General features: G+C 44.8%; 1 protein-coding gene across 3 annotated transcripts in view; it reads left to right on the top strand.

Moving 5' to 3' along the window:
- Positions 1–334: 334 nt before the first annotated feature.
- The window catches only part of gabrb1 (gamma-aminobutyric acid type A receptor subunit beta1), a gene marked incomplete at both ends in the record, with an annotated part of 39,432 nt that continues 24,132 nt past the window's right edge, over positions 335–15,634 (top strand). For 2 of the 3 annotated variants that reach the window (XM_079287062.1, XM_079287061.1), the window contains 2 exons: positions 498–586; positions 680–747. In XM_079287062.1, coding sequence (XP_079143188.1) covers positions 514–586; positions 680–747 — 141 coding nt within the window. Of the gene's footprint in view, positions 415–494; positions 587–679; positions 748–15,634 lie in introns of those variants that run through there. The other variant, XM_079287060.1, reaches the window with a different exon arrangement.

The following is a 15,634-nucleotide window of genomic DNA, read 5'->3' as shown; positions in this document are numbered from 1 at the left end:
AGATCTGCTCCGGACCCTTCCGCGTCTTCTGGAGGAGGCTGGTCTGTGTATCAACGTCTAGCACGCGCTCAGGATGTATGTGCCGCCGCACACACCAGCATCCCCTCTCACAGACACAGTGAGCTCCCCGCACCTATAGGCTGCTTCTTTTCTTTTTTTTTCACCGCAACGCTACATTTTCATCCACATTTTTCGTTTTGTCTCACCTTTGCCAGTGACGCTTGGACGTTTATTAAAAAAAGACGCGCATGCGTTTGCACATGGAATAAGTCTGCAGCCTAAGTTGCGTCCCGGAGACCTTGTGTCAAAGTCGTCGGCAGGTTCAGAGTTAGTGATGTGGACTACTCTGGAGCGCGGATGCTGGGGGCTCTTCTGCCTGTCCCTGTGGGCGTCCGTAGTCCGTGGGGCGCAAAGGTGAGATCTGATTATACTGTCATGTGTCGGCTCATTATGTCAGGCGGGCCCCCGTAACATTGCCTTATTTCTGTCACCAGAGCCAACGAGCCTAGCAACATGTCATTTGTGAAAGCCACGGTGGACAAGCTGCTGAAGGGCTATGACATCCGTCTGCGGCCTGATTTTGGAGGTAACAGCCCCCCCCGTGTCCTCTGCGTTCATGTGGCTATAACGTTCCGCTGTGGAGCCCCGTGCTTACACTCTGCTGTCATGTTCTCAATAGGCGCCCCTGTGGATGTTGGCATGAGGATAGACATCGCCAGCATCGACATGGTTTCCGAAGTCAACATGGTGAGTTCCCCTCATGGTGCGTTCTCCCCGCAGTATGAGACCGGCACCCACGTGACACGTGTCGGCCGGCTTTCTATCTGCCGCAAACAGAGAGAGACGCTCAAGTCCGGTTCGCCTCTGTAGGCTACTCAGTGCAGCGGCACACACACACACACACACACACACACAAACACACGCACACTTTTCCGCAATGTGTCAAAGCCAATTCGTATGCATCAAGTACTTACCCGCGGTGTCACAACCGAGAGAGAGACGGAGACAGACACAGAGCGAGAGAGAGAGAGAGAGGGAGAGAGAGACAGACAGAGTGGGAGAGAGAGAGACGGAGACAGAGTGGGAGAGAGAGAGAGAGAGAGAGAGAGAGACAGACACAGAGTGGGATAGAGAGAGAGAGGGAGACAGAGTGGGAGAGAGAGACAGAGAGAGAGGGAGAGAGCGAGAGAGTCGGAGACAGACAGAGTGGGAGAGAGAGAGACGGAGACAGACACAGAGCGGGAGAGAGAGAGAGAGACGGAGACAGACACAGAGCGGGATAGAGAGAAAGAGGGAGACAGAGTGGGAGAGAGAGAGAGAGACAGACACAGAGCGGGATAGAGAGAGAGAGTCGGAGACAGACACAGAGTGGGAGAGAGAGAGAGAGTGGGAGAGAGAGACAGAGAGAGGGAGAGAGAGAGACGGAGACAGACACAGAGCGGGAGAGAGAGACAGAGAGAGAGAGGGAGACAGACAGAGTGGGAGAGAGAGAGACGGAGACAGACACAGAGTGGGAGAGAGAGAGGGAGACAGAGTGGGAGAGAGAGAGAGAGGGAGAGACAGAGTGGGAGAGAGAGAGAGAGACGGAGACAGACACAGAGCGGGATAGAGAGAGAGAGGGAGACAGAGTGGGAGAGAGACAGAGATAGAGGGAGAGAGAGAGAGAGTCGGAGACAGACACAGAGTGGGAGAGAGAGAGACGGAGACAGACACAGAGCGGGAGAGAGACAGAGAGAGAGAGAGGGAGACAGAGAGAGAGAGAGGGAGACAGAGTGGGAGAGAGAGAGAGACGGAGACAGACACAGAGCAGGAGAGAGAGAGAGAGACAGACACAGCGGGAGAGAGAGAGAGAGACAGAGAGAGGGAGACAGAGCAGGATAGAGAGAGACAGAGACAAAGACACAAGGCTTTAAACTTGAAACAAGTTAGCCGTCTGTGTGCACATTCGGTCCGTTTCTTGGCCTCAGTGCAGTGATTATATAACGGCTGTCAGTGAGTCAACAGGAGGCACAGAAAAGCAGTGTCGGCAAAATATGATTTGACCCCTTAATACAGGGTACACTGCAGCGCCCAGTGTTATACAGCAGAACCAAGTGAGAGGTCCATGAGACTGTGTGTGCTGCAGGGATTAAGATATTGACACGTCGCATACTGATAATATAGATTTCTTACTTTTGAAAAAATTCTCATTGTTTTACTAAAACAGCTGGGCAGCCACCAAGTGTAGTTTTGCAAAGTTTGAAAGGTTTTGGTTGAACATTCTCCCCATTTTTCTTCTAAATATCTACATGAATTTAAAAAAAGGCATTTTCACCCTTTTAGATTAGGTCCTCTGTCATATTGTGCATGTATAACAATAGGTAGCTCCGTATGGGCGACATTCTGAGCCCGCCAATATAGCAATCCAATCAAAGACCAAGGAACTGATTTTAAATCCCTCTTCCAACTGTACACCATTCAGTGATTGCATTTCAAAGTACACAAGCTAAAAGACGCTCTAACTTCCGTTTCACCGGGACTTAAAAGTCAGTTGTCCCATGCAGACGCAGCAGAACGGTGGTCACTGTAGTAGTATTTGTTGTTGTCGTCCATGACAAATGTGTGTCGCATCTGCAAGACCAGAGGCTACCATGCAAGGTAACACCTGCTCATCAGAACTAACTAACATTCATACCCATTCATATAGAAGCAATTTGGGATTAAGTGTCTTGCCCAAGGACACATCGACATGGACTAGTGGAGCCGGGGATTGAAATGCCGATCATCTGATTGAAGGACGACCCTGTTCTACCACTGAGCCGCAGTCTCCCCGACCTGTGACTCAAAACCGTGCACAATCCGAACTTTGACTTTTGTGAACCGTTTTACCCCGAGCATTCATGGTACTTCTGATGTGATTCAGTAAAAGTTAGTATTGATTGAAGATACATTATAATGTTATCATGATGTGTTCAAATGTAAGAGATGTGAGAAAGTTAATAACTTTTTAAAACAGTTGTTTGGAGAAGATGTTTTCACGGCAATGTAAAATATATGTTAGAGAGGGAATTATGACCTGTTTAACGTCCACTGCTGCATTTACAGGCTAGCCAGTGGTGCCATCACAGACCTCATAGCTGGCTCTGTCCTTTCCACATTGGCCTGTCCAGCCTCCAGTTTACGGAGGGTCTGGCTGCAGAGAGGGCCGAGACAGGATATCATGGTTTGATAGCTGCTGTGCCATAGAACAGTTTTACAGGAAGTGGTGATGCATATGCGCATTAACATACACGGTGAACATGACAATAAGACTGGATCCTCTCCAGTTATGCAGCATCCCTCCCCCGTGCATGGGGTCTAGGAGGTGGATACATTTTCAGCAGAGCTCCGGGACCTGTTATTGAAACTGTAACTGCTGTGTCAACTTTGCATTGTTGATTGTTGTTGATTGTTGTTAAATATTACGCTCCTCCCGTCATGTCAAATTCCTTGTATGTTCAACATACAATGGCAATAAACGGTTTCTGATTCTGATTCTGAACTATGTCTGTTGTCCCCACTCACGACAGAAAGGGATGGTTTTACTATGTGTACTTCCTAGTTCCCAAGATGACGGGATACTTCAGACACATTTTGGATCTCCGCGCATTGCCCGCAAGTCGATAGGTATGCTGACCATCAGGCAGTTACTGGAGCTGGTTCAGCCAGGTGATCGGTTCACTACCATCGGGTGCTCTAGGAGGGCTCTAAAACACAGAAAATACATGTGTGTCGTCTTCCAGGGAGAGTATCTACAAGTACAATAAATTGTCATTCGGCTATTCCCTGGCCCCCTGCACCTCCAGCAGAAGAGCAGCCCCCTACCACTCCAACAAGTGGAGTATCTGCAGGATGCTGGCCACTCAGTTAGAACTCAGTTGGCAAACTGCCGTGGGGTGTGACGGTGACAGTGTTGACCGCCATGCTGACGTTCATGGCAGCTGCATATGTGGTTACTGTACAGGTGGTCTGCCAGCCTCCGCTTGGATGACATGAAGCACAAGCGATACATTCCTGCATCGGTAGAGAATTACTTACACTTCTTGGGATCCCCAAAACACCTGTTGGGATGAGTGTCCTCCATTGCAATTTACATCTGCTTTACCAAGTTTATCGTTGACATGTTCTATTTAACGCCAACCCCCAACAGGCACACTGTAGAGCTGTTGTGCCTCTAGGTTGACATGGTCCGTAAAGCACTTTCCAAGAAACACTTGGCAGGGTTGCATTGTGAGTGCATCTCCCAAACCAATTGGCAGGCAGGAAAAGCTCCTCCCACTGTGGTCTGCTCACACTCTACCTGCAGCATGACAGTGTACGCGTCCCTGTTCGGTGGGGTAAGCGTGGAGGACATGTATGGCGGCATCGTGATCAATGCCTTGTCCATTTATACGGTTCTACTTCAAAGACATGTTGGGCTCTTTTTCAGGGTCTGTGCTCACTGGAAAGAGACAGGACTGGTGAAAAGGCAGGGTGTGAGTCGGTTGTATTGCACTTGACCCACCTCTGGGCATTTTGTGTTCCTTGTTGAACTGGGCAATGTGGTGTGCAGGGTAACTACTGCTTATCTTTTGACCCCTGCAAGCATGGCTCTACCCAGTTCTGTTAGGTACTACCTGGGTTTGCTGGGCCCCCTACTTCTCTGCTTTGGCGACCTAGGTTTGACAGAAGTAGGTGGGCTGCGGTGACTAACGTATAGTTGGTTAGGATTACTGTGGTCGGTTCGATGTTATATCACGGCGTGGGCATTCATTGAGCTTCACCCACTGAACCCATAGAGTCCAGAAGAGGGCAGAGCCTGTGTAAGATTGAACAAAAGTTACGGTATTGCAACCCTAGTTCTATAAGCACAAGCAGAGCCCTCCACCAAAGGGGGAGGGAAGGCAGACATAGGTGTGTGCTACCTTATATACTGTGGGGTTCGGCAGCTTTTCTATGCTACGCTTATGTTCAACTTTTCAGTGAAAAGCAAACTCATGATTTGAGGAGTGTATTACTCATAGGTTCCAGTTTAGGGCTCTGCCTGTGTTCAATTATGAGGTTACAATAACGTAAACTTTGTTTTTGAAGGAAGGTGCCAAATATTGACATGGGGATGTGCAAAAGTTCATGGTGTGAAGTATAAAGTACAAAGAATATGTGCATGCAGGACAATTCGGTGATTGTAACATCTGGAGATGGACATATTTCACAGTGGATTATTACAAATTGTTTGCTTTGAATAGTATTCTATGGTAGCCATGTTTTTGACCAGTAAAGTTTGGGTTTTATTTCCTGTTGCAATTTGTGGTTCATCAGCTGCACAGAGCTGACAAAATCTTGTCTATCTCACTTTAAGTAGCTGTCCTAATTGAATACATTAAAGGTACAGTGTGTAAGTTTAGGAGGATATATTGGCAGCATTGGAATATAGCATTAATTACAATGTTTTCTTCGTGTATAATAACCTTAAATTAAGAATAGCTGTGTTACTTTAGAATGAGCCAATATTTTTACATAAGCTGGTCTACTTCGTGTAGACCAGAATGGATAAACCAAAAACTGGCTTTATGCCAACCATGTGCCAAGTGTGTAGGAGAACTACCTCCTTCACACTTGGCAGACAGGAGAAGTTTCCGATTGTGGCAATCTTGATGCTGCCAAATCCTACACACTAACCCCTAATCCGAACCATTAGAACTCCTTTTGAATAAAAACACAAAACACAGGTCAAGTACACTAGTTTTTTTTATGATGGTTAAGCTGTACATATTTTAGCAATAGCAGAACATATGTTTTCCAATGATTTTGAATGATTTTAGATATGACATATATGTACAAACTAACTAACTGTACTAAACTAAGACATGACATTTATTTGACACTTCAACATGAAGGAGAATTCAGGAACCCTATTTTATTCTTTAGTTTGCATGGTGCTAGAGAGAAAAATGTCACTCCACCCTTGTGACTTTGGCATTCTCCGCAACATAATGATCTCAGTGTACTGGATATTAGTCTCTTGCTTTCTGCAGCTCCACATAGCTCGCATCCAGACTTTGGACGGTTTGTAGCTGAACTCTAGCAGAACAGTTTGTTTTGTTTCTGATGAGGAAAAGTAGATTTGTTACCATAACCACAATAAATTGGTCTGACTAAGTGTCACAATGTACTTTGTTGAGATGTTTAAGCATGTCTTTGCATGAACTCTATCAGTGTTGTGTGTTTTAATGACAACTCTTCTGCTAGAGAACACCGCCCTGAGGCTCTAGAAAGCATGCTGCTGCCAAAATCAATCAATAGCATCAGCACACAAGCAATAAGCAGCTTATCGGCCGTTAATGAAAATGCTTGCCTTCAGTCCCATCAACATCTATCTACATTAAACTGACATCCAACTAATAAGATTACATAGTAGTAATGGATCTGATAGTTTTGTCTATTAGTAGTCATTTAATCCATCTTAATAACAGCCAGTGTCTAGCCAGTGAATGATTTGGAGTGTTTTTAACTCAAACAACCTGGTATTAGTGCTCTCTAATTCAGATTTATTTCATACTGGCTGATATGTGACCAAGACTGAAAACATATAATCCTGCAGTATACTTGCAGGTTTAAGCAACATATATGATAACCTAATTTACAGATTCTGCTGACGTGATTGCTGACCCTCCCGCAGGACTGATTGTTTTAGAGAGCGTTGTGTTGTCTGTGTGTGTCCTCAGGGGTGTGTCCAGTGGCCTGGGGTGTCAGGTACCACCCCTTGAATTCCATTGGTCATCATGACCACCCCATTATGATTGGATATCTGCCCAGCCTAAGGCGGGACTTGGTTTAAGGGTTTGTCTGTCTGACCATTAAAACAAACCTTTGTTTATAGATGCAATTCAGTATAAAGCTCAGCGGCAGTAAGAGTAGTGGCTAGCCAGAGTAGCCTGCCAAAAGCCGCAGGAGAATGAGAATAAGATCTTGCTTTGATTTGGAGCTGTCAAACACACATGTTACGTCTCTGGGGATTCTGGGCTGAATGTGTTACAGTGCAGTTTACTAATGTAAGTGCAATTTGTAAACATCTATACTGTTTAGCTCTAGTCAGCTTTCCTATTCGAGCCTGGTCTCATTCCCTGGTCAGAGAAACTACCGGCCGTCCATTCACTCCGTACATATAGGGATGAGGCCGGGTTAGGCGGATGAGTTTAATAGGGCTGTACCAAATAGTTCGAAGCTTCGAAGCTATGGTTGAAAGATTCATGGTTGCCCATAGATGTTTGATTTAAATGTGCATTGATATAATGCAGTGGCGAGCCATGTATTTTATACCTGGGCCTTCAGTGCTGTCCTACTACAGTTGATCTACCTCCTAATAACCTCATTATGATGCCACAGCTACAGGTTATTATTTGTTTTGTGTGAAAAAACGCATATTCACATAACACTGCAACATTTGACGAATTAAATAAGATGTTATATGAAGCTCAACACCTATGAGGGCTACAAATACACTAACTGCAGAGTGCAGATACATGAATACACACAAAACTATAAAAGATGCAGGTCTATCACTATGACGCAGCATGACGGGATGCTTCGTCATTAACGGGCAATGCATACAGTCAAAATCAATGTAATTAACACAATGACAAGAATAAACTCAAAAGTATATATACAGATATATATTTATATGACAACAAAGCAGGTAGAATAACATAAAACCCAAATAACACGATTCAACAGGCCTCTGCACATTCCAGCAACACTGCGGCACTAAAGCACGCATTCCGCCACACTCAAGAGTAGCGTTGGGTATCGTTTGGGTTTTTTCCGATACCGGTGCTAAAACGATACCTTTAAAACGATACCAGTGCCTAAACGGTGCCTGAACCGATACTTTTTTCTTCAAATTGAACAACATATTAACTGTTAAAGTATACTATTGTTGGGGTCTGACCATATGGCTTCAACATGTGCTGTGAACAAAGAGAATCAGGCCTTCACTTTTTCAAGCAAAGGTTTCATCCTGATTTGTAGTTTGATGAGAGCAAACCTCCTCGGAAGGAATTTCACACTAGGGTGTGAATTCCCCCCCCCCCCCCCCCAAAAAAAAACTATGGTTCCTGAAGTCACCTGAATGCACCGCTGCAATCTCATTGGCCGAAGGCCAAGAGACCCCAGGACCCCTGTGGTTCAACCACTGTTCCACAAAACCGCCTGCAGTACACACCTCAATGCTTTTTCCCTTCGACCTCCGTCGAACAGGGAGCACACAACGCTCTCACAAGCCATTTCACTGGTCGAAACGACAGTATTCCACGCTGAGCAGGCCCACTCAGCCTGCGTAACGAATCCGCATCCGCGATCCGTTCTCCGCTTTTTGCTTTTCCCCCCTTTTTTTTGTGCACAAACCGGCACAGAGGAGCCCGACGAAGCCTCGCTCCTCTCGTGACCGATGATTCCCGGTAAGACGCTGTCAAGAAGAGTTGAGCCCACAGGGCTGCCTCGGTGTAACATGCTGGCACATTCAAGGGAGAGTCAGGATATAAAAGCACAAAGCATATACTCAGAATAAAGTGTAATCAAAAGATAAAGTGTATGAAGTATATAACGAAATGTTTAATCAATATGTAACGAATGTGTAAATGCATAGAGTGATTTAACAAATGTAATAAGTGTTTAACAAATGTCTTGTGTAACCGGAGCTGCGATAAAAGTGCTAGTCAGGATGACTTGCAGAAAATAGGAACAGACTGTTGCAAGAGATGAGTCATAGAGGCATGATACAGGATGAAGCCTGGACATGTCCGGACATGTTCGAACCCAACGCCCTCTCCAGAGGGTGGGGGGATGAGATCATGTATTGAACAGGAGGGGGCTGACAGCCCAAAAGTGTTATAAAAGAAGTGACTTGCAAACGGCAAACTGGGATTTCAACACGGGTGCCGTCCAAGAGCACCGATGAGGAGATACGGACGATTGCAACTGATGTATTGAGGACTTCGTCTCTGTTCACGGGAAGAAGACCGCTGTTCGTGGACAATAAGATTTAAAGACGGAGGTTTCCTCTCCCCACTGCTCGATTCTTAACAACTGGACAACGGAGAAGACGCAGCAGCCCTAGAAAGACTTTGTACTGAGTTTTGAGGACTGTTGAACGGACTTCGCTGCGAGAGCAGGAGGACCGAGGGTCTGGCCAGACCTTCGCTCCTAACAACTCCAAAAGAACCTTTTCATCGCACCATTGAACATCCAGCTCCAACCGAGCCTTCTCGGCATCTAAAATGAATGAGTGTAATCGAAGAAGAAAATTAACGTAACGAATCAAGTGTAGTGATATTTTATGTGAGCTGTAGCTTTAACCCTTGCAAACTAACTAAATATAACCTGCAATAAATATCTAATCTGCATTTAAAGTAAATTTCTCAAGTGCATTAATTTGCTCAAGTAGTAAAAAGTTCCTCGTGGCAGTAAAAGGTTAAAGTAATTGTATGTCTAACAACTGAGTTCTGAAAGGTTATCCTAGAGACCGAATCCACTTAACAACCCCTTACGGTTTTAGAAAGAAGTAATCCTAGCCGTTAAAACCTAACCTGGCATTTACCAAGAGCACGGATCCATAAGAGGGAAGCTGCCATAACCGACGCGACTGGTGGGAGCGCCCGGGGCCAGGACTGGTCTCTCGGCCGAGCGCGCTCTGACCGGAGGAAGCAGGGTAGACGACGGGAGTAACGGCAGTTAGCGGAGCCAGGCGAGTTCCCTCGCAAGAACACCAGCTCGACAATCTTTTAATAGAGAGCTGAGTCAGTAAGTAGCCCCGTATCGGGCCAGAAGTATCCCAGGATCTAACAACGCGCAGACACGCCGTCTCATCCGAAGTTAGCTGTCCTCCCTGCAGCGAGTACAGATCGGACCTGCGTTTGCTCCAGAGCCACGCCAACGGACCGAAACAGCGCCGGCAAAGCCGCGTTGCAAGCAAGCTCCCCCTGCCCCTTCCTGACGAGGAAAACGGACAACTTCCCCACGAACACTTCAACGTTGCAACGAAGCATCGACAAGTAAGGTTCATTGCATCTGGGCATAGCTTAGCTTAAATTAACTTAAGTTTAATTCAGGCCATTCATTTATATGTTGATATTCCCGTGTTTTTGTGTGTTTAAGTTACTGTCGCGTGATATTGAGATATTGCGCAACTCCTTACGGAGCAGAGAAGCTCCGTTGCATTGTGTATTAACTGCTATGACTGTTTGCTTGGGATTTATTTTGAGTTATTTCATTTCGTTCGGTTTATTTCTCTCTTCATTAACTCGACTCTGTGAGTGAGCTGAGGTGCGTGGCTTATCACAGCATAAGTTACCGGCAGTTCAAAGAAGACAGCGGTATACTTATGCATGATAGAACCAGCAAACTCAGGCTCCCTACAACATCGCACGCCGAAGTGTGATGCACGTCGAGTTCTCACTCCTTTTTCCCTTTCTTCCTCCTCTCACGTAACACGCACACACACAGCTCCTATCTCTGCCCCTGGGGAAACCCCGTTCAAACGACGGCCTCACACACTCACGTGCTGCCCAGAACACACGTGATTACATACAGCAGTCTCACCGCCACTTGGTCCGAGTCACTCGACTCCGCCATCTGGTGGTAGTTTAGCTGTAGTATCTTAAGGCCCCTCCCATTTTTTCCGCGTCACTCGACGCCGCCATCTTTGTAGTCTTTAGCCGTAGCTTAAAGACTCCCCTTTACACACGCGCACACACACACACAGACATACACCCTCATCTATTTTATTCATTCTTTAGTTTAGGCATATAAAATTGTATGATAATGTTTGTTGGTTGCAATATTAATTGATTTGATCATTTATTATTTTGATTTAATAAACTCTGTTATACTTTAAGGAGCAGTCGTCTGTGATTACTTGTGCATATGTATTTGATAAGACTGTATGTAGTAGCCTGTGCTCGAACTTAAAAACCTTCACTGTCACTGAATGTATAGTCATACGCAGACTATTGACATTATGAGTGACTACTAATTATGAGACTTAGTTTTATCGTTTGGTTATTGGTCCCTGTTCGCAGGATGGTGCCCCGTTGTTATTAATAATCATTAATAATTGTTACACACATTAATAATTCTATTGATGTCAAGAATTCAGTTTCTTAAATGCTGATAACCCAAACACGCTCCTTTACGTTCCCAACACTATGAATATAAATTAATACAAAACACTTGGCTTCAAACTACAGCTTCAAACTGTTTAACTATGAACAATATGTTAACTGTTAACAGTTTACAGTATACTTAAATACATATAAATAAATACAAAACACACACACTCTGTACACACACTACAGCTTCAAACTTCAGCAATTATTTTGCAGCAATATGAGCATATTTTCCTTCTCTGGCAAAATACGACACGTCTCATGACTTGTTTTATTTTACCAGTTGGTGGCGGTAATGCGCCAATCCGTCGTTTGCCAACCGCCAGTACACCTCAAAGGAGGAGAAGAAGAAGCTTCCGCGTGCCTGTGTTGTGCTTATGAGCGACAGCGCTAAGTACCCTGTTGTAATAATACTATGATTGAGGAGCGGAGGACAGAGTCCTGCTGCCAGGACAGAGTCATCAGAGTCGTGACAAAAAAGTATTTCAATCGGCGCAGGCACCAAAAGGAAGCACCGAAATCTGCGTTACGTTTCGGTCCGGTATAGGAACCGGTTCCATACCGGCACCGTTTTTCGGTACCCAACCCTACTCAAGAGCACGGGCCATTCAAATATTATTCACATCAGAGGGAACAATAGTCTGAGTATTGTGATAACATATATTGCGATTTATTACTTTTTTCAACTTCAAATTATGTCCCCAAAGGAAAACTGTGTCAACAACATGTTTTATCTGAGTTCTTTCTCTGATGTCTCCATCTTTGTTTCGACCAACTTCCTACCAATCATGCACGCAGACCCGGCACCTCTGCTAACCTCACCAGAAAACAACTCAGCACCATCTAGTGGACTGAAAAAGCAATTGATTTTATTTATTAAAAATTTTTTTTTTTTAAATACTTTATAGAATAAAAGATCGATACTTGGCATCCGTGTATCGATATATAATATCGCCACACAAAATATCGCGATACTATGCTGTATAGATTTTTCCCCCCACCCCTAGTACTTGTAGGCCAGCTAGAAGGCTCTGTCACGTCAAAGAATACGCCCAACATGTCAAACTAAAAATCTGATTGGTTGAAGACTATGACAATCAACAATATCGTCCCCATTTACTTAAACTGCAAAGGGATTCACTCATCAATCGCCGCCGTTGGAAGCACTCCCATTTTGATCACATCCTGGCTTGTTTCAACCAGCTCTACGTGCCGAGTCTGCAAGCTCACATGAAGTGGCAGACCACACCAGATGGCATGACAGAGAACTGTGCGGTGATGATCACTGATCCACATCTTTCCAGGGCCCTATGGATCCTTGGAAGGGTGTCCCAGCCCTGACAGGCAGATCAGGTCTGCTGACGTGAAAGCAAAGGAGAAAGTCTTCATCCGCCAGTTGCCAGGCTGGTTGCCCTCCCTACACTTCCTTCTGGGCAGTCCAACTGCATTCCAACCTTTGAACTTTGCTGCAGTATATGTAGTACATACATCGGGGCGACTGTGGCTCAGTGGTAGAGCAGTTTGTTCTTCAATCAGATGATAGACGGTCCGATCCCCAGCTCTGCTAGTCCATGTCGATGTGTCCTTGGATGTGAATGGGTGAATGATGGCATGTAGTGTTAAAGCTCTCTGAGTGGTCGAGACTAATATAAGTACATTTACCATCAGTATTGTTAAGATAAATAAACTCTCTTATAGTTTCAACAGCAGTTTCTGTGATTAATTTGTGCATGTGTGTTGTTAATAGCTGGTTGTTATAGTCAGTGTTCGGAGTCAAACCTTCACTGTTCACTCAATTAATGTGGACTAGTACTCTAACTATTGACATTTTTAGTGAACACCACTTTTGAGACTTCAGTTTTGTTATTGGTCCCTGATCCCAGGGTAGTGCCCTGTTATTATTAATCTATGTTAATAATCATATTAATCTTAATACTTATAAATATTCATAATTATTTTGTATACTTGCTAATAACCAAACTGCCAGATCCCAACACTGTGATTATCCTAGGGTTAAAATATCACAACCTTAGTTCAATCAGGAGAGACTTGATTAGAATTGAACAATGATTTATGATACATGCATAACATATGAATAGTGCAACGTCTTTGGCTATTGGACTCCATCCTGAAGTAATATAACCCAGGGGTAGGGATACTGTGGTCCGATAAGGCCTAATCCCCCCCTGGAGTCCAGACACTGGTGGTGATGAAGATGATGATGAGGAGCATGACTGGAGGTGACTGGGGTGGAGGAGGGTCGCATCTGCTTAGAGCTGAAATGACAACTGACAGCAGCAGAGAGGAGAACACTTTTTAAAGTGTGACAGCTACGATGTGATTGGCTTCAAGGAAACTGTGCAGAATCGGGTTGGTTAACTTAAAGTGAACGCCCACAATCAGCTGATAGAGTAATCACAGGGAGAGAGAGAGATCACAATAACATGTGTGTAATCATACACTTCAGTGTGTGTAATGAGAACGATTTGTGCTTCTCTTAGTTAGTTATTTAAATGAAAACATTCTAAGAGTGGTCAGATGTAATTAAACAATCAGGGGAGAAGGTTTGGAAGATGTTCAGGTTAAAGTTGTGAGGTAAGGCACACACAAGATACCTGGTACCCATGAAAGCAGCACCAGTCCCCTCTGTTAGGAACAACAGATGCACTGTGTGCAAAGACATGCTGCAGCTATTCATTTTCTATTTACATCATGTTCATGGATGGTAGGCAGACAGAACAGCGCAAGGACGGCAAGCACGATAGCACCGATGACAGCCGAAAGCCGCTCCGAGCCCTCCAATAGAGCCTGGCAGCTTCAGCAACATTAAGGTCACAGAGAAGAAGAAACGCCACAGAGAGCCGCAGCAGAAACCAGCAGCTTTGTCGACAGTGAGACCACAGTGAAAGAAAATGTGGCAGAGAAAGCTAACAATGACAGTAGATGTAGTTTGAAGGTTCCCTGTCCAAATAATCCATGATCTTGCATGTTCATGTGAAAATGTGTGGGAAATTGACTGTTCCTCTCATTTGAAAGCAGATGATCTTGGTTGAATGAAGTATGGGGATGTGTAAATTGTTGCTCTTTGTTTATTCGCATGGCCTTGGTGGAATGAAGTTTGGGGTTGTGTCTGCTCTTCTGGGGGAAGTTTTCAGACAACTGGATGTTCCCATCACAGTCTACCTGTGCAGACATCCCGTCACTCACTCATGGCCTGACTTGAGGGCGTGTTTATCAACCTAGGCAGCAACCTCTGGGGTCTGAATAGTGAAGCCAATGTGGAAGATCCTTAAACTTGCACTCTTTCTAATGGGCAGCAGGGGGAAACTCCTCTGGGTGCAAAAAGAAGTCAGATTGTATGGAAGTCTATGAGAAAATGACTCTACTTCTCTCTTGATTTATTCCCTCAGTAAACATTGTAAACATGAGTTCAAGGTCTCAATCTCTAGTTTTAAGTCTTCTTCAATACAGCATGATGTTCATTTAGTAAATGATGGTCCATTTAGAGTCAGACCATAGAGCAGGGTATGCTTTAGGGCGGGGCTACACGGTGATTGACAGGTAGCTAACAGCGTTATTTTCGGTCTGGGAGATGTCCGTGGTTTTATCTCAGAACTTTAATCATTTAACAGTGAGTTTTCAGTGCATAATAATACTCCAAAACGTTGTGTGTGTGTGTCTATTTAAGTCTAGAAGGCCCACAGCAGCAGCAGCAGCATAACAAATCGGTTTCTCTTTCACAGAAGGTGAAGTAACTAAGGACAGAACGGTAGAGTGTGTCGTCCTCTAATCAGAAGATTGGCGGCTCGATCCCTAGCTCCTCCTCCAGCCCATATGTGGAAGTGTCCTTAGGCAAGATACTGTATCCAAATTGCTTCTGAAGGCTGTGCCGTCAGTGTGTGAATGTGTGTGAATGTTTAGATCAAGATGGCACCTTGTAGGCGGCCTCTGTCATGCGTCTGTGAATGGGAGAATGTTGACATGTAGTGAACAGCGTTTTGAGTAGTCGGAAGACTATAAAGGAGCTTTATAAACACGAGTCCATTTACCATCCATTACCAAAAATCCAAGCAGGGTTTGTATTAAATCCATGTAGTCTATCTGTATTTCTGTTTTTCTAATTTAATACAAGCTTGTGAATACCAAGTTACATACGATACGCCTGCAACTAGAGTTACCCGATGCATTGGCGGGAGAGGAAGACGAGTTTGTCTGGGAGATTGAGGTGCACTGCAGAGAAGAGGACGAGAACAGGACAAGAACAGAGACGAGTCCTTTGTCTGATGCGATTAGAAGGTCATTAGTTATTTTTACCAGAGCTGTCTCTGTGCTATGATGCTTTCTAAATCCTGACTGAAAATCCTCAAATAAACTATTGTTACACAGAAAGTCACACAACTGATTTGCAACTGCTTTCTCAAGGATCTTAGAGAGGAAGGGAAGGTTAGAGATCGGTCTGTAGTTGGCCAACACCT

The sequence above is a fragment of the Melanostigma gelatinosum genome (genome assembly GCF_949748355.1).
Source record: "Melanostigma gelatinosum genome assembly, chromosome: 16".
Taxonomy (NCBI): Eukaryota; Metazoa; Chordata; class Actinopteri; order Perciformes; family Zoarcidae; genus Melanostigma; species Melanostigma gelatinosum.
The sequence above is the reverse complement of the archived record's forward strand: the minus strand, read 5'-3'. Positions and strand labels throughout refer to the sequence as shown.